The sequence below is a fragment of the Lemur catta genome, chromosome 3 (genome assembly GCF_020740605.2).
Source record: "Lemur catta isolate mLemCat1 chromosome 3, mLemCat1.pri, whole genome shotgun sequence".
Lineage (NCBI taxonomy): Eukaryota > Metazoa > Chordata > Mammalia > Primates > Lemuridae > Lemur > Lemur catta.
Window position 1 is genome coordinate 112,904,657 of NC_059130.1, and position 18,024 is coordinate 112,922,680.

General features: G+C 50.0%; 2 protein-coding genes across 7 annotated transcripts in view; one reads left to right on the plus strand and one right to left on the minus strand.

Moving 5' to 3' along the window:
• On the minus strand, nucleotides 1-9,369 carry UBXN10 (UBX domain protein 10). 5 transcript variants are annotated; one of them, XM_045548527.1, is made up of 2 exons: nucleotides 9,295-9,369; nucleotides 1-4,127 (listed from the first exon to the last, which is right to left on the minus strand). In XM_045548527.1, exon 2 carries the CDS (start codon nucleotides 4,110-4,112, stop codon nucleotides 3,264-3,266), a length of 849 nt encoding a protein of 282 aa, XP_045404483.1. In that variant the 5' UTR covers nucleotides 4,113-4,127; nucleotides 9,295-9,369; the 3' UTR covers nucleotides 1-3,263. The 5 variants fall into 5 exon arrangements, with proteins under 5 accessions (XP_045404483.1, XP_045404486.1, XP_045404488.1 ...); XM_045548530.1 differs by lacking the exon at nucleotides 9,295-9,369 and adding an exon at nucleotides 8,094-8,164; XM_045548532.1 differs by lacking the exon at nucleotides 9,295-9,369 and adding an exon at nucleotides 7,029-7,404.
• Nucleotides 8,977-18,024, plus strand: part of PLA2G2C (phospholipase A2 group IIC) — a 22,139-nt gene continuing 13,091 nt past the window's right edge. For both annotated transcript variants that reach the window (XM_045548534.1, XM_045548535.1), the window contains exon 1: nucleotides 8,977-9,342. The gene's annotated coding sequence lies outside the window, so the exon portion shown is untranslated. The remainder of the gene's footprint in view (nucleotides 9,343-18,024) is intronic.

An 18,024-nucleotide genomic window follows, 5' to 3' on the forward strand; every position in this document is an offset into this window, starting at 1 on the left:
ATCACCTTATTAAGAAGACCTTAATAAAAAACGGTGTAAAACGAAACTTCTTTGGCCCATGGGGCAAGGTGGCTTTATTTGACATTAGAATTCCATTTAAAATGGCAGGTAAGAGCACGAACAAAAGCAAAGTTTAGTTCCTCAAATGCCTCCTTTTGAAATTTGGGTGATCTGTCCCTAGTCTTTAAGGCTACTAACTGGAATGGTACTCCTCAAGGCTGCTCTCAGTTTGGGAAGCATTTTGTGCGAAGCTCTGGGCCCACAGTGATGTTCACAGGCCATCTCTTCTGCAGGACTGCACTGGCTTGACGGCTGTTGGCTGGGTCCCCAGGTACTTTCAGGGCAAGGACTGTTGTGTTAAAACCACCTGCCATCTGTTGTTGCAAATTTTTTGGATTCTAGATGATGAGTCACTTATTTCTACTGCTGTTCCTTCTGCTGCCAAGACTAATTTACCTATTGGACTTCATCAGGGAATATACTGGAATAACTTTTCATGAAGCTTTGTCCTATGCAAAGTTCACATCCCTAATGAGCAGGCTTCCTAGTACCATCACCAGAAAAGATGGGCAAGAGTTTCCTTCGCATTTCCAGGTGGGGAGATGACCCAGTAATGATACAGTGTGAGCCTCACTCTGGGGTCCTTCATGGCTAAAGCTGTAAGCCACTGACTGCAGTAGGGTTTGAGTTGAGAATCCAGTGTTGGTTCCATATTTTCTTGCCAATACTCTCTTGCTAGGGTGCCAAAGCTTGCCACCAAGTGTGGCAGGTAGGCCCTCAATGACCATCAGTAAAATGAATGATTGGGGTCTGTGACCACAAAGTGGGCAAGGCTGGACTACCCAGGGCCACCAAGATTAGTGTGCTGGGCCAGTTGAGCCCATGTAGGCCAGGGCGCCTGAGTGGCAACACCACATGTACAGCCATCAAGAACTCTGAGTTCTGATATAGTCTGTGCTTACCAATCCTCCATACTGGAGTACTTGGAATGACTTTTAGGAAAAGTTCAGAAGACTCTTCCCGTACAGACAAGCTAAGTGCTACGACAGAAGCTGAGAGCAGGAACAGCAGGCTTTGTGCAGTGTCTGGGGAGAGGACTTGTTTCTAACAGGACACCAAGTGCCTTCCCAGGGAGAAACCTGACAATCAGGTTAACACACCCTCTGTCCAGTCGTGTGTGGTAGTTGGAGTCTTAGGCTAAAACACAAGAGGCGCTTCTCTACCCAGTTTCACACAAATTGGTTTTTATTGTTAGTATCATCATCTTTTGTCCAAAAAAAAAAAAGTTTATTATGATGGTTCAAATCTAGCTTTTTTCATATATCCTAAAATATCTTAAGATATTTCTGTGTTTCATGCCTTCCATTTTTTTTCACCACCCAAAATTCTAAGCTAAATAGCAGCAACAAACTCCTAAGTGCAGAAAGATTCTAACTCTTTCAAGCATGCTCCATTTTGCTCAAGTTTTCTAAAGCTTTCCCGTCTGGAAAAAATTACCAAGTCCCAGGTGGGTGGGATTTTATTCTTACCACAGAGTAGGTGTGATTTTATGGGAGGCTCCTCCCCCAGCCTCCCAGATCAGAGGCAGAGATGCGTGGTTGAGTTGGTGGGTGGTGAAATTTCCGTCCTGTTGGCACCAGGCTCAAGTTCTCCTGCTGTGGTCAGTAACTGGGAGAGGCGGCCAGTTGTGTGGGCCTGCCCAAGGCACTGCCAGCCCCAGCCGACCTTTCCAAAGGAGCGGCTGACCAAACCAGGATGGTATGAAGAAATTTTGTAAGATATTCAGAAATGACCTATTGCGGAGTGATCTGCGTGGTGAGGGACGCAGTCAGGGCAAGGCAAGCCTTCTTCTCAGCAAATGGCTGCGGTGCTAATCTCCACTGCGAGGTATCAGTGTGCTAGAAGTAACGTTTCTAACCGCATGCCTTATCTGTGCACAAAATGCACTTGTTGCTGAGGGAGCAACATTGATATGCTTCTAGAAGCCCTGATTCCTGCCGTCTCTGTGTACCTAGGAGGTGGAGGCACGTACCAGGACTCAGGGCTTTGTGATGGCCGGGCTCTGGGGGTCACGGTGCCCAGAATGTCTGAGTGTTCCCTACTCTGAATGACGATTTGGCCACACAGGCGATCCGGGTGAGTCGTGGGAGGTCGGCTGCACTTGTAGTACGAGAGAACTTTGGCAAATTGTCCACATCACCACCTCAGAGTTGGACAAACAGGACTCCGTGGTCTTCACAGCAGCGCAAGCTAAAGTAGTCAGATGCGTTTCATGCCAGTCAACCAGGCGCTTGGGCACACAGTCTCTCAGCGCAGGGACAGCAAAGTGACACCGAACCGAGGACCCTCCTCCTCCAGAAGATTCTAAATCAGAGAACGGGGCATTGCTCCAAAGGACCTTCCGTGTGTGAAGTAGGTGAGACATTGAAACTGGGGAATGAAACAATTGATCCATACCCAGCTAAACCCAGGGGGCCATTAGCACAAACCTGCACAGACTTATGCCTCTGTGCATTTTAAAAACAAAAGACTCCATTACTGACGAAAGCAAAAGAAATCAGTTTACACTGGCTTTTCCAGTTTTAGAACAATTCTGCACATCCATCGTCTTGGAAGCCCTAGGACTATTCTAGAAATGTTGAGATGTTGGGACAGAAGAAGACCCATTCTTCTCTTTGATGCCACCTCACACAAATAGTAATCCCCAAGAAACTCCGACCACCGAAGCTCGGCAAAGGGGCTGCTTCCAAAGGCAGGGTCAACTGCCTGGTTCTTAAAGAGACTTGCAAGAAATACAAATGCAAGTTAGATATTTCTAAAACCCTGGTTATTTACCAAACTAGAATCCTCTTGGGATGTGTTTAATCCTGCATCAGGTATAGAAAGGCAAACCACTGGCTTGGAGAGAATCAGAGTTCATTGCAGAGGCAAGCAGGAGCTCCAGAAGGGACCGTTGTTTTAGAAGGACCCAAAACTCTGGAGAGGAGAAGTTGTGGCCATAGCTGTTTTAGGAAGAGCCTTGGTAACTTGCAGTTCACTCCTGTGGCGGAGGGAATGGAACGGCTGGAAGGGAATCTTCTTAGCGCACTCGGCGCAGGTGCAGATGTCACTGCTGCAGAGGGTGTGCTATGGAGACAAAAGTCCCAAGGATCCCAGCTGCACCAGGTCCATATGGCACTTGGAACCGGGCTGCTTGGGAGGCCACAGCACCCAAGCATGCTCCTTGCTCAGAGACCCAGGACCCCAGCTGGGTGGCTGTGGACTCAGGGCCACCCCTCCACGTCTTCCTGCGAGATGCCCAGCACCGACTTGTGGGGGATTCTGCACTCTTGGAGAGATTTGGTGAGGTCAGAAAAACATCTCCTGGGCACCTCCATGGTTTCGATGCTGCAGTGTCGATAGGAGGTTTTGTTCTTTTGTTCCGCCACAGCAACAACGGTTTGCAAATCATCAGTTGGCCGGAAATACCGTACAAACCTTTGGCCTGATGGTGATCTGACGGCAAGCAGCAGCCTTGGTTCTTGGTCTGATGGTTCCTCCAGGTTTCTGGGCCAGGAGGAGTCCTGTCTCTTGGTTTGCATGATGAATTTCCTCTCCAAGGCACAAGCTGGAGCTCTGGAAGCTTCTTCACTTGTCTTCAAGGTGCAGGCCTCCTTTTGGTAAAGAGCCCGGATGCTGCTCAGTTGCAGTGAGCTGGCCTGCTCAGCTACTGTCTCCACAGCCCCCTCCTCCAGGGTCTTCCTGCTGATGGAAGGAAGGACGGGGTATTTATTGAGAGAAGAGGAAGCCCCAAGAAACACTTGCTGCAGCAGCGACTCAGGGATCTCATCCAAAGCTCCCTGTTTTGGAGATTTGGGTGCACAAGCTACTGGCTTTTGGCTGCTTGGCGACTCACAGGGAATGGCTGGAGGCGGAGAAGACGGTATGAGGTGAGAGCACACCTCTGTGCCCTGGGATTTGTGCAGACTCCGCCGTGTCCGTCCCTTGGCAGACTTGGGCCTTGTGACGTGCATGTTTAGTGAGTTTGGCTGCCAAACGAAGCTGTCAGCTGCAGAGCTGACGGCAGCGCTGCGTTCAGGTGGTGCTATGTTCACAGGGGCTTCTGTGGCCATTGCTTCTCAAGACCCCTAGGGAAGCAGGAAAAAACAGAGGAGGCCGTGGGTTAAACTTCCTGGGACTGCTGGACCCAGGCCATCTACTCCCCAAGTGTCCAGAATAAGCACCAATGGGCCCCATTCTGAGGGGCCCTCTCTGGATTCTGGCATCTGGAGAGGGGCACCAACAGCTGTTGGTTCCTTTATTCGTGCATTCATTCATTTTAGGCATTGAAATATATCAGTGAGCCAAAGTCATTGCAATTTAAATGATTATAGTGAGGAAGGACAGGGGTTAAACCTACAAGTAAATAGATATTTTCAAAGAGTAATAACTCCTACGAAGAAAAAATTTTGCACCTGAGAGTGACTAAGGTGAGGGACTAATTCTTACTCTTTTGGGGGCAGGGGTTTCTGGTAAAAAACTATACCACTTAATTCTTATTCTTATGACGAGGGGCCTTTAAGCTGACACCAGAATGATGAGAAGGAAAAAGCCATCTTACAATCTAGCGTGAGGGCCGGCCAACTATTTCCATAAATATTTTCAGCCTTGGGAGCCATGAGGTCCCTGCTGCAACGACTTAACTCTGCCACTGCAGCACAAAAACAGCACGGACGATACGTTAAACAAACCCCCGTGGCTGTGTTCCAGCAAAACTTCATTTATAAAAACAGGGCATGGGCCGGATTTGGCCCCGGGGACACAGTTTGCCCACCCCTGATCTGGAGAAAAAGTGGCCAGGGAGGGAGAGCCAGGGTGGAGTCCTGAAGCAGGGCGGAGCTTGGCATGTTCCAGGGAACGTGCCGGCTCCCTGGGTGGGGACCCCTCCCTACAAGGGTGGCCTGTACTGTCCCATGGACACGAGGCCTAGTCAGGAGTGTTACCAGCAGCTGCCTTTGCTCAAGAGTGAAAGTGGCATTGTCATGTGCACTTGGCAGGGAGACCGGGCTCAGCCTCACTCACAGCTGGGAGAGGGAGACCAACAAGCTTCTCTCCCTGCAGTCCCTTTACAGAGCTTCCCTCAATAAGGGACAAGCCATCTACCCTGGCACATCAGTCACCCGGGAAGAGCCACCCTCTGGGATCCCCATTTTTCCTTTCTCTCTCAGTCCTTTCTCGTTACCCTTTTCGCATCTGCCCATAGTGTGCCCTAACTTCATTTCCTCCTACTGGCTTTCATTTCACCTTGTTAGGGGGCTCTGCACAAATCACTTAATACAATGTCCCTCCACTGCCCTAACTGTGTCATCAGGGGTTCTGGGAGAGGAGCAGGGTGGCCGTGCTGCTCATTTGGCCATTTGCCAGAGCTCACCGGGGAGTGCCAGGCCAGGCGTCAACAGCCCTTTTCTGTGAAGAGCCCGGCAGTAGGTATCCTCAGCTACTCAACTCTGCCCTTGTAGTGTGAAAGGAGCCACATCAGTACGTAAAGGAGTGGTGTGGCTGTGTTTCCATAAAACCTCATTTATGGACTCTGATATTTGAACTTCATGTCATTTTCATACTTGACAAAATATTCTTCCTTTGATTTTTTTTTTCAACGATTTAAAAATGTAAAAGGTATTCTTAGCTCACGAGCGACACACAGAAATGCAATGGGCTGGATGTGGCCCGTGGGCCATGATTTGTTGAACCCTGTGCTAGACCAACTCCAAAGGGGAATCTGGGCACATGCGAATTCTATGGATTTATGACACAGCAAGGCAGAGTGATTGCCCAGTGGTCACACAGCCAGCTGGTGGCAGAGTGTGAAAGAAAACCCAGGTCTCGTGACACCTGGTCCTGTGTCCTTTGCACCCAAACAAGCTGCTTCTTGAGGACCAGTCTTGGCCCTCTCCCAGCACATCACACCCTGTTTCTCTGCTGGCTGCTCACCTTCTGTCTTCCCAGCTACCTGCTGGACACCCTGAGGGCCAATTCATTTGGATCTCCCACAGGTGCGCCTGAGTGCCAGTAAGGCCGCCGGAAGCAATGACTGAAGTGTGGGGGGAGATGGGAGCATTGTCTGTGCAGACCTCATGCTGCCAGGCATGACACACCTCCGCTTCCACCTTGGTGGCCCCTTCACTAATGCCATTACCACCACCTCCTCCTAATCTCCGGTTGTATCTTTCCCCAAACACTACAGACATCTTTCTGGGCTCCCTATCCCCCTCTGGATCCTGACTACTGCTGTGACTCCTGTTTCTCTGCTCACAAGCTGACCAGGAGTATCCCAGACTTCTAAAGACTTTCTGGTGACTTCCTAGTACCTCGTGGTCCTCAAGAAACAGCATCTTTGGATGCAAAGGACAGAACCAGGAGTCACAAGACATGGGTTCAGTTTCAGGCTCTGCCACCAGCTAGTTATGGGACCATGGGGCAATCGCTGCACCTTTTTGCCATGTAACTTTCATCATCTGTCAGATTAGCTACATGACCTTGGAGGTATTATTTAAATACCTTCGAACACTAGTCTCTTTGTTTATAACATAAAGACAGTAACACGAAATAATGCAGGTAAGGCAGGAAGCCACCAGGTCTGTTGCATAGTAGAGGCTTAATTAAATACTACCTTTTTTTTTTTTTCTTTTTTGCTTTTGGTTATCTGTTTAGTGCTTTCTATTATTCTAGGTCCAAAAGTCTTACCTGTTGTGTTAGAGCTTTTCCCCAGGGTGTCCTTGGTGGGTCTAGTCCCAGTCAATGCTAATCAGCTGCGTGAATCCTGGGACTCAGGCCTGCCTTGTCCTCTGCACAGAAATGCTGGGAGGTGGATTCCAGTGAGCTACCTACTGTCTGTGCAGTTCCCTCAAAAACTGCAACAAAATTCCTGATCACTTCCCTTCCAATTCCACACTTTCACTTACCTCAAATTCACTTCCTCCAAGCTCCCTTCATCACACAATCCTGAACAATATAACTCAAGCCCCGCGGGCTTTGTATTTGAATCTTACCATTCTGTGCATGTTACCACTGTTGCCTCATTTTAGGAAGTAATATCCTCTTCCTCTTCACTAAACCACGACCAAATAAAACACCACATCCCTATATATTGCTGATGTCCTGCTCAGTTCAACATCTTGGGCAAAGTTAGCTGCTCGTTCTTATTTTAAAGGCCTCTGTGTTTTCCCCGTTCTACTCACAGCCCGAGTCTCTCTCCACTCCCATCCTCCACTTCTGCCTGTCTTTCACACCCAGTCTGGCTGCTCGCAGCTCAGGAGTCTTTGCTTTAGCAAAGTTTTGGCATCAAAAAAGCCTGCCCATCCTCCTTTGTTAATTTCATCTATTTTCTGATCAACTGTGAAGAATGTCGTTTCCCCCTTAAGTGCTCAAGGCTTTTTCTGGTAATGAAGCAACTCTGCACTTTCGCTTAGGGAGGCTTGAGAAGGTCGGAACTGTCCAACTGTTCTGCTAAAGATAAGCCGGACCGCAAGCCCACGCCCCTCTCTGCCCACCCTCCCGGCTGGTGCAATGGCCATTAATTTGCCACAGTTTCTGCAGAATTATCACAGCCTTGGCTTGCAACACCCACACATGCCTCAGGAAGGTTTAACTGTCAGTAAGTTTGGTAACTTAGAAACCTCTTCCTTAACAACTTTGCTGGGGAAAGTCATGTGTTCTCACAGGCCTCTGCTGGATTATTTTTAACAGTAAAACTTGAGTATGTGCATGCACTTTCTATACCTTTTGGTACTATATAATTATCCATGTTCAGGGGGTGTCATATTCAAGACACCCTGGTCATAAGATAACATGACTGCAAGCTATCTCAGAGAAAAACCTCAATTATGACTAATTCCCATAAACCCACTCATGGCTATTTAGAGAGACTAACACCTCCTTCAGGTAAAACCGTTATATCCAACCTGCTTTCATAACCCACTGCCTCCTCCCGAGCGCAGGGACCATCTGTTACATGGAGGGAACACCAACTCCCCCCAGCACCCATCACACGGAGAGGGGAGGCGGGGGGAACAGGTGTTCGGGGATCTGGGCCACCTGTGCCTTTATAGTCATACCTTGGGCCCCGAACTCTGCCCACGGCCCTCGGTCCAGGAAGGCTTCTGCAGCAGCCATCATTATCCCCGCCCACCTCGTTTCGCCACCTCTAGGCCTGGCAGCCGCTCAACCACAAAGTGATTTGACAAGATCTAGGCGTGGGCATCCATCAAGCTGCCAGCTGAATAGGCAAGTGGCCTGTTTACTTAAACACAATAGCTGCACCCCAGAGGCCTGCTAGGAGTCAGGAAACAAACACTGACAACTGTTTCCAAGAAATTGCCAGAAGGACAGGTGCCCATGCCTTAAAATTCATTGCCCAATCAACGGGGAAGAAGGAAGATTTGAGGGGAGAGGCTGAAGTGGGATTCCTGCTTTCCAAGGGTGCCCACAACCCACCACAGGGTCAGACCACCCCATTTCACTCGCAACCCAAATCTAAACCTACAGTAAATGCAAGAAAATATAACCACCTACAAACCATCTGCTGGTATATACCAAGATGCATACATTTGAATTGGTCTTTTAAAAATGTGTATTAGTTAATTCTATCCCCTGCCACACGCTTAGAAGAACCAACAGGGGATGGTGGTTGGCCTGAGAATGAAGAAAAAAAAAAACTTTGGTACCATTCCCAGTTCTACCCCAGACTAATGATTAGAATGCACTGTCCTGTGCAGGGTGCCACAATGACCCACAAGCCAGCAAGTGATCAAAGGTTTGGAAAGGAAATTGGGGATGATTGCAGCGGCAGCAGGGCGGGCAGGTGGCGGGGATAACTCAATTATTTCCAAGTTTTCGCAGCCCCAGAATGAAACAAGCTTAGGGAGCATTAGGAGCGGTTTGGGGGAGGGGCAAGAGGGCGCGTCCAGAAAGTCAGAGTTGACTTGAGTGAAAGAGCACAGGTCTGGGGGAGGGTCCTGCTGGCTCTGGTGTCTGCGTGTCACCAGGACGTCCTTTTCTCTCTCTGGGTCTGTCCCCGTGGCTGCAGCCCAGCCAGGAGGGAGGGCATGGCCCCAAGGCCTCGGAGCCCCCTCGGCTTCCGCACAGCCCAGTTGTGCCGTTTCGGTAACGGTGGGCTCCGGCCAGGCTTGCTCTGCCCGGGGGAGCAGACTCTTCCCAAGGCCCCTGGCCTGCCTCCCGGGGATCGCCCCTGGGGCCGGGCCTGGGGACGCCCGCACGTCGGGGACCGGCCTCTCCCGGCCCCTGCCCGGCTCTCACCTCGCCGCTCCGCTCCATCCGCCAACCGCGCCCGGCGCCGTCCCGCTGGTAAACAGCCCCGGTCTCCCGGGCAACCGCTGGGGTGGGGGGCCACGTGCTTCCGGCCTGACCGGAACGGCCGGGTCGGGTGGGGGGCGCTGGGCGGGGAGGGCGGAGGCCGAGTCCCAGGCCGGTGGGTTGCGAGCAGCGGGGGTCGCCAGCAGCAGCGCCCGCGTGGCCCTGCCCGGTGGAGACGACAGGGACCCTGGCCTGGGCCTCCTGCCGGGTCTCTCTTCTTCCTCATCTCCTGAGGGAGAGCCCATCCAGGGGAGGGAGAGCTCTGGCCTGGGGAAGGTGGGCCAGTGGCCAGCAACCCCGCTAGCCTCAAACCTTTGTGACCCTGGGTCAGGCCCTGACCCTCTTAGTGTCCCGGGTTTTAACATGCGGCTGTGGGCCTGATGGATCCCTGTGAACCCTAGAATGTGAGCGGCTGCTTTAGGGTATCTGCCTGAGCTGGGGAGCAGGACCCGTTGTCTGCCTTGTCCATCCTGAGTACAGCTCTTCGGGCATCAGTTCCTGCCTCCCCCTTCCACATCCCGAGCTGTCCACAGCACCTCACCTGCTGTGATGGCCTGACCACGCCCTCTGTGCTTCCAGCAACCTCAGTCACTTCCACTGCACCTGGGTCTCCCCGGGTTTGAGACCTCCATCCATTGCCTTCTCTGCCTTCTCCCTCCCTGTCAACCCGCTGCTCCTTCCTGTCCTGGCCCACGGCCTCAGCCAGGCTCTCGGAAAGAGTCCTCCGTGCCCTGTCTGATGAAACCCCAACCCCAGTCAGTCCACCCACATGCAGGTACCAAGGAAATCTCGGCCAGCCACACACCGTGTAATGGAAACGTGTGGTCTTCAACCTCCATTGGATCTTCAGCCCTACACAGCAAACCCTCCATCGTCCCTTCTCCCTCCTTGCTCCTCAGTGGCTCCTTCAAACCTTGTTCTCGCTCCTGAAACCTCTCGCCTCTCCCACCCCTTCCTCCCTCTCAGAGGATAACCTTACTGGCCTCCTCAGAGAGAAAATAGAAGCTGTCACATGGAAACTTTCTCAGCCTTCTGCCACCAGACCTGCCTGCCTTCACTTCTGTGCTCCTTGCCTCCCTCCTGTTCTGACGGAAAGGGGCGGTCTCATCTCGCCCAAGAGTAACTGCTCCTTCATGGGTGCTGGGAAGCCCATTCCCTGCCACACAGCCACACATAAACACACCCTTGCTGTCCTCTTGGCCTAGAAGATTCCTCCCCAACCCCAACCTCCTTCATTTGCCTCCTTCCCATTCACCCTTCAGGTCCCAACCTAATGGTTGAAGCCTTTCTTCCAAGTTGGGATTAAGACGGCTTCCGAAGAAGTCCCAACTGGTCTATTGTCTGCCAAGCTCTGTTCTAGACTCTTGGGCTACGCAGATGAATAATTTAGTAACTATATTATTAGAAGATAACGTTAGTAGATATACAAGAACCATAGATTCATTATCTGCCACTATGGCAAAATATTTGCTATCTGTTCTGTCCCGGACACATGAACACAGTATTGCTATAGGAGCACATCTCTAACCCTCCTTCAAGACATGCACGTGGATAAGAGTTACAAATCAGATTATTTTCAATACAGTCTGAGCCAAGGGTAGAGGAGCAGGCACAGGCTGGACACGATGATGTGCCAAGTGATTGGCATGGACAGGGAGTTCTCTGGGGGCTGGGAAGGGAGGGATCATTTCAGTAGTGGGTTTCTCTGCCCCTCTCAGAAAGGGGAGCTGCTGGTGCAGGCCCGGGCTGGGCAGGCCTCCTGTGCGCTGCCCCCTCACCCACCCTGGGCATCCAGGAGGGTTCTGTAGCCCCAAGAAGGTTTTAGGAGCTGCTGAGTTTGCAGCTCAGTGCTGGCGGCTTATTTCTTGTTAATGATTCTGTCAGAAATATCTTAGCAATGCTCTTCAGCCCTTCAGCGCCCACCCAAAAAAAGATTAAAGTAGATTCTTCATCAACTATTTTAATATCACCTAGGAATTATGCAATGCTTTGGAGAATCAAATTGGCTTCTCACCCCCCCTGTGTGTGTGTGTGCCTGCCTTTGCTGCTACACAGTGAAATGGTGGCTGTGCCTGTGGCCTGTTTAATGTCCAGCAGTGGACGCCTTTTGCTCTGTAGCGTCCGGTAGTCCACAGCCCCGGGAGAGGCTGGAGAGAAGGAAAGGAAGCCACCGGTCCATTGCTGTGGCTCTGCTGCCTTTGTCTCCCGACCTTCTATACTGCGGGTGTCTTTAAGGATGCAGCCTCTAATGCCTGGTCTCTGGCACGTACACAAAGTGGATCTCAGTAAACATGGGCAGAGGTCACTGCCCTGCCAGCTTGAATGTGGACTCACCTTCCTTCCCAGCCGTGTCGCACTCTACTCCCCAGCCCTCTCCCTGGGCCCCAGCCAGCTTGTTCCCCAGGTAGGGCCTGCAGCATTTTCGTCTCCAGTGTCTCTGCTTGTGACAGGCCTGCCTTGCTCCCTTCCCTGAAGTTAACCCAAACTGACGGATTCTCCAAGGTCCATCTCACAAGCCACCTCTTCCATGAAGGCCTTTCTTGACCAAGCCTTCCCCTCCCCAACTTTATGTGTTCTTTCTGGTCCCTTTTGGTCCAGTGGAACTTGTCCGAGATGGCGCTGTGCACCCCCACTGGGGCACCTCCTCTGATACCTTCACAGCTGTCTTCCCCGGAGCCACCACTGGCCTCCTTTGCTTTAGAAATGGCTGAGCCTCAGGGCCCCCAGCGAGTGCGTGGCAGGGCCGTGTTAGAACCCACATCCAGCAGGTTCCAAAGCCTACCCTGGACCCCAGAGCCCCACCCCCGTGTCCCCACGTGGCACTTTATCTGTCCCACTCATCGTGCTGGTCGCAGGGGCTGCAGCCATGGCCTCTGGAGCCCAAGTTTGATCTTGAATCCTGGCTCTGCCACTTGCCAGCTGAGGCTCTTGGGTAACGGTTTAACTTCCCTGGACCTCAGTTTCCACGTGTATAGAATGGAGATGGTAAAGTAGGACTGTTGTGAGGATGAAATGAGTTCATACATGTAAAGGTCTTAGCGCAGTGCCTGGCACATGGTAAGTGCGTGGTGAGGGTTAATGCTCATTATATTGTTTCCATCGTACAGCGCGCATCTCCTCAAGTAGGTTACGAGGTTCCTCCCTTGAAGGCAGGAACTCGCCTGTGTCAGAATGTCCTGCTTCGCCCACACGATGCCTGCGTTGTGGTATGTGCTCAGCGAGTGAGAATTAAATCAGTGATGATGGTGGTGCTTATTCCACAGCTGGCTTTTCTACCGAGAGATCTAGCAAGCTGCCAGTTGGGACCCCCAGGGATATCTGGCTTGAAGTCTAAATGACCTCCCCCGGGGTTGGCTGAAGGCAGGAGCTCCAGTTTCTTAGTGGCTTGTCCCCAGAGAACATTGGGCCCCATTTTGGATTAGTGACTTCTAGATTTGAGAGTCTACAGCCAGCATCCTGCTCCATCTGCCCTTGATCTCATTAGACATGTGGATTGAGCTCATGGATAACCTTTAAGCAGCAGGTGAACCAGGTGGATATTCTCACAGCAAGGCCAAGAGGCTGGCAGTTAGTCATGTCTCCTTGTGAGTCAGCTTCCTGAGGGGACCTGCAAGAGGGAAGTTTCTGGGTAATGAAACTTAACCCTTGAAGTACAGTCATGCATTGCTTAACAACAGGATGCATTCTGAGAACGTAATGTTAGGCAGTTTCATCGTTGCGTGAACATTGCTGCATGAACATCCCATGTGCTTACACTAACGTGGATGGTATAGCCTACGACACACCGAGGCTATATGGTATATAGCGTATTCGTCCCAGGCCACAAACCCATACAGTGTGTTACCATACTAAATACTGTAGGCAATGGTAACACATGGTAAGTATTTGTTTATGTAAACATATCTCAACATAGAAAAAGGTACAGTCAGAATACAACATAAAAGATAAAAATGGTGCACCAGTGTAGGGCAGCCTCATTATAATCCAATGGGACTACTGCCCTATGTGCGGTCCATTGTTGACCGAAATGTCACTATGTAGCGCATGACTGTACTGCAGCTTTTTATTATTTTCCCACACATTATTGGAAAACATCCAAAAATGTCTACTTTCCAGTTTTGTTAAGCAGAACATATTGAACACTGTAAACTCACTGTTGACCAAGTGTTTCCACCTTCAGGAGCTTGTCGAATCTTGCTGGCACTCTGTGGGGTCCAGGGTCATTGTCTGCACCTCGCTGGTGGAGGAAGCTGAGATAGTCTAGATGGTTCTGCCAGGAGCTGTGGAACAGCGCCAGCCCTCTTCTTTGACTAGACTCCTGAGTTAATTGTTCTTCCCCTTTGCAGTCACTCGCACAATGCAGCCTCTTCTTGGCAACTCAGAGTCAATAATTATGTTCCAGGTGCAATATTTTGATGTGGGTAGAGCCGTCTGCCCCTACACTCAATGGCCTAAATCCTCACATCCCCCAACTAGACAAGTACTATTATTACCCTACCTGCTCTTGGGTTTTAATCATTCCTCCCTTGCCTTCCTACCAGGAGACGCCACTCTAACTCCATTCCTGTTCAGTTACTGGGTCTGAGAAGAGTGGCCGAGCAGTTCATTAGAATTGTGTCTAAAATCAGAGTATAAGAGTATAAAATCTGCTTGGCAGCTTGGGGCATTTTGAGTTTTGTGTTCTCCCCTGTGTTTTGGATGACACAGCCCTTGGATGGATGGTTCACATAAGCAGGGGAACTGCCAGCAGTTAGGAGTGCTTGCTTTGGAGTCAGACACAGCTGTGGTTAAGTCCCGGACCTGTCAATTTGCAGGGCAAGTGACCTGACCTCTGCCAGCTTCCATAGCTCTCATTGATAAACTGAGATGGATAATACATACGTGCCTCCCTGGGAGTATTCGAGCAGGATTCAAGATGATTTGTATACTGTGCTCAGTGCCATGTTGGTACTCAACAGCTTGTGGTTATTGTTTTTATTTCTGTAACTTGAAGTATGGTAAGATTCTGATTGTTCATTCATTCATTCATTCATTCATTCATTCCTCAAATGTTTATTCACTGCCCATCTCCCCGTGCCTAGTTTCCTTATCTCAACATGAGGGTAATAATGGTACTTATCTAGTTGGGGGATATGAATAAATACACACAAAGTGCTCAGAAGCCATGCAGGGTATAAAATAAGCGTGATGTATACATTACCCACCGTCATCATGGTACTGCTTTGTGCCAAACACGGTGCAGGCACTAAGCATAGGAAGTGGGCAGAATGGACATGACCTCTGTCCTTACGGAGCATGCAGTCTCTGCCCATCTTATTTCCTCCATGAGGAGAGAAGCCAACCAGTGTTTCATCACTGTCCATAAAAGATGAATGGAAGAGCCTGACAAATGACCCAGAGGGTGGCTCCTGGGACCCCCAGCTGCTGGCTGCTGCCCTAGGGGTGACACAGGAGTCCATTCCAAGCTCCTGACCTCATTCTGGTGCCTCCTCAAGTTTCTGGCCCTTGGGTCCTGTGCTCTTGGTTAGTTTCAGCACAATCCTAAGCAGCCTGAAGTGATTAGTCAAATGGAGAGAACCACGCCTATGTCATAGCTGTGGGGACCAGTGTCTGTGAAAATGCCCTCAAACCTTCAGAATGCCACACGGATGGGAGGCCCATACAGGGAAACTGGTGAGGTGGAAAGAGCACTGGATTTGGAGTTACGGACCAGAGTTTAACTCCTGGCCCTGCCACTTAGTAGCTGTGTGGGTTTTTCAGGTTACTTCTCCTCGCTCAGCCTTGGTTTCCTCATCTGTCAAATGGGCATGTGATAGCACCTGCCTAGTAGGGTTGCCACAAGGAGTAAGTAGGAGCAGAATATAAATGTAAGGGAATTAAAGGCCTCCTCCAACACCACCTCCTTTAGGAAGCTCTCTGTGACCCTCCCGGGAGATTTCACTGCTCCTTCCTCTGAGCTCAAAGGCATTTATTTGTACAGCCACTACGGCAATGCTCCTCCCTCCACATCGGCTTAGATTGGACTCCCTGGAAGCAGACTCTGAGACCAAAAAAAAAAAACAAGCGCATTGCTGGGAGGCTCCCAGAAGACACAGCTGTCAGGAAGTGAGCAAGGCAAGACTGGGGAGAGGGAGAAGCTGACACAGAGGGAGAAGCTGACACAGAAGGAGATGCTGACACAGAGGGAGAAGCTGGCCACAGAGGCCGTTACTGAGGTCTTGGCCAGTCCTCCAGGGAGCTCTGGGGCTGGGCTAACCTTTCAGAGCTGTCCTGAAAGAGGCAAGGGATGGGCCTTTAAACTATCACCTCAGCCAGGCCTTGGCTTGAGGCTACTCTTCCTCTCCTCGCTGGGAAGGGTCATATCCTTGGGCCACACAGTCCTCTTCGCAGAGAGCAGTTCCTAGTGAGTGGGAGTGTGAGAAGCAGCTAATATGCCATCCCTGTAGAGCAGTGGTCCCCAACCTTTTTGGCACCAGAGACCAGTTTCATGGAAGACAATTTTTCCACAAACCGGTAGGGGGGATGGTTTTGGGATGATTCAAGTGCATTACATTTATTGTGCAGTCAAACCTCTCTGCTAATGATAATCTGTATTTGCAGCAGCTCCCAGCGCTAGCATCACCGCCTCAGCTCCCCCTCAGATATTAGGCATTAGGGTCTCATAAGGAGCCGCAACCTAGATCCCTCGCATGCGCAGTTTACAGTAGGGTTCATGTTCCTATGGGAATCTAATGCTGCTGATCTGACAGGAGGCAGAGCTTATGCAGTGATACAAGCAATGGGGAGCGGCTGTAAATACAGATGAAGCTTCACTTGCTTTCCTGCTGCTCACCTCCTGCTGTGCAGCCCAGTTCCTAACGGCCATGGACCAGTACCGGTCTGCAGCCCAGGAGTTGGGAACCACAGCTGTAGAGGGTCCTACCAAAGACTGTGCTAAGCATTCCACAACCAAACATAGAATTTCTGCCCACATGGGGCTTTGGGGCGATATTTGGTCTATATTTACTTATTTGGCCTCTCCAGACAGCTGGCAGCCTTCACTGGGCCAGAGCCTTCTCATTAGAAGAGCTCACTGGTGCTTAATCAGAGTCTTATCAAATTTCATTACCAGTAGTGCATCCAGGTCCCTTTCTTTGTCACTCTAAACTGTCATCACCTGTTCGTTCAAAAGATGTCAGTGCCTTCTTTGTGGACTAAACCTGCACACAATTATTTTTGCAAATTCAAAAGAGAAAAAGGAAGCACGCCTGTAGGGATGGAACCTAATTAAAAACCATCCTGCACGGCGGTGGAGGTGGAGGTGGGCTGGGACAGGCCTGGTCAGGGCCCAGCCTCACAGCATCCATCAGAATTTTGCCCAAGAGCAAAAAGCTAGCAAAGGTGCTGAAGGACTCTCCCAGGGACCTGCAGCAGGATGGTCATTTTGATGTTTTCCTGGGAAACTTTGCCACCAGGTGTAAACCTAGCCGAGCTCTGCAGCTGCCAAATTCTCTAGACTGAACCAAGCTATTGTTCACACTCCAAATTCTGACGTTATCAGATTTAGTTTGACTTACGATGGGGCTCATAAAGAACACTCATATTTAAAGAAAGCCTTTGACTGACCCCTGGCAGCCCCAGGGCAGAGACACAGCCCACGTTCTCTGTTGTCCTGTGGGAGGTGTACCTAACATGGCTTTCGTTACCACTGCGAATCGCGGTAAGAATGGCGTCTGTCCCTGTTACTGCATTTTATGGTACAGAGCAGTTTTACTTTCATTTTTCCAGCTGGTCCCCACGACAGGTCCTCAAAGTGGGAAGCCATGTGATCATGAGGAATTTTTTCAGCCTCTCTGGGCCTCAGTTTCCCCATTGACAAAATGATAATAGAACCTCTTAAATTGTTGTGAGGATTAAATCATGTAATATCTGTGAAGTGCTTAAAATTTCTTTTATTTATATTTTTTAATTTTTTAAAAAATAAGCCAGTTATGTTGGAGCCCTTAAAGTTTCTGAAATTATTCATAGGTATTTTTAGTCTCACTTTACAGGAGAAGCAGCTGAGATTCAGAGAGGCTAAGTTTATGGATAAGATACCTGGGTATCAGGGAAGGAAAACGGTGTGGGACTATGATGCAAATGAAGCAAGACTTTTCGAGCTGGATTTTCTCTTTCTTTTTTTCTTTCTTTCTTTTTTTTTTCTTGAGACAAAATCTCACTCTGTTGTCCCAGCTAGAGTGCCGTGGCATCATCATAGCTCATGGCAACCTCAAACTCCTGGGCTCAAGCCTCCTGGGTAGCTGGGACTTCAGATGCACACCACCACGCTCAGCTAATTTTTCTATTTTTAGTAGAGACAGGGTCTCGCTCTTGCTCAGGCTGGTCTCAACCCCCTGATCTCAAGGGATCCTCCCACCTCGGCCTCCCAGAGTGCTAGGATTACAGGTGTGAGCCACTCGCCCGGCCTGGAGCTGGATTTCTATTTTGAACGATACCTATGCCTTTTAAACTTTGGAGCAGAGGGAATCTGACTCCAGAAAAGAAAAGAAAAAAAAAATGAAGGGATAGAGTTGCCAAAGAAAGAAATTTAAAAAAAAAAAGAAAGCTTTGCACTTTTCCAACAATTGAACCCTTCTTATTTTAATATTCAGGTCTAAACACCAGAAAGGGGACCATACTCAAAGATAGTGAGGT

Excerpts from the sequence above, each read along its gene's own strand:
- UBXN10 (XM_045548527.1), bottom strand. The coding sequence starts at position 4,112 with ATGGCCACAGAAGCCCCTGTGAACATAGCACCACCTGAACGCAGCGCT.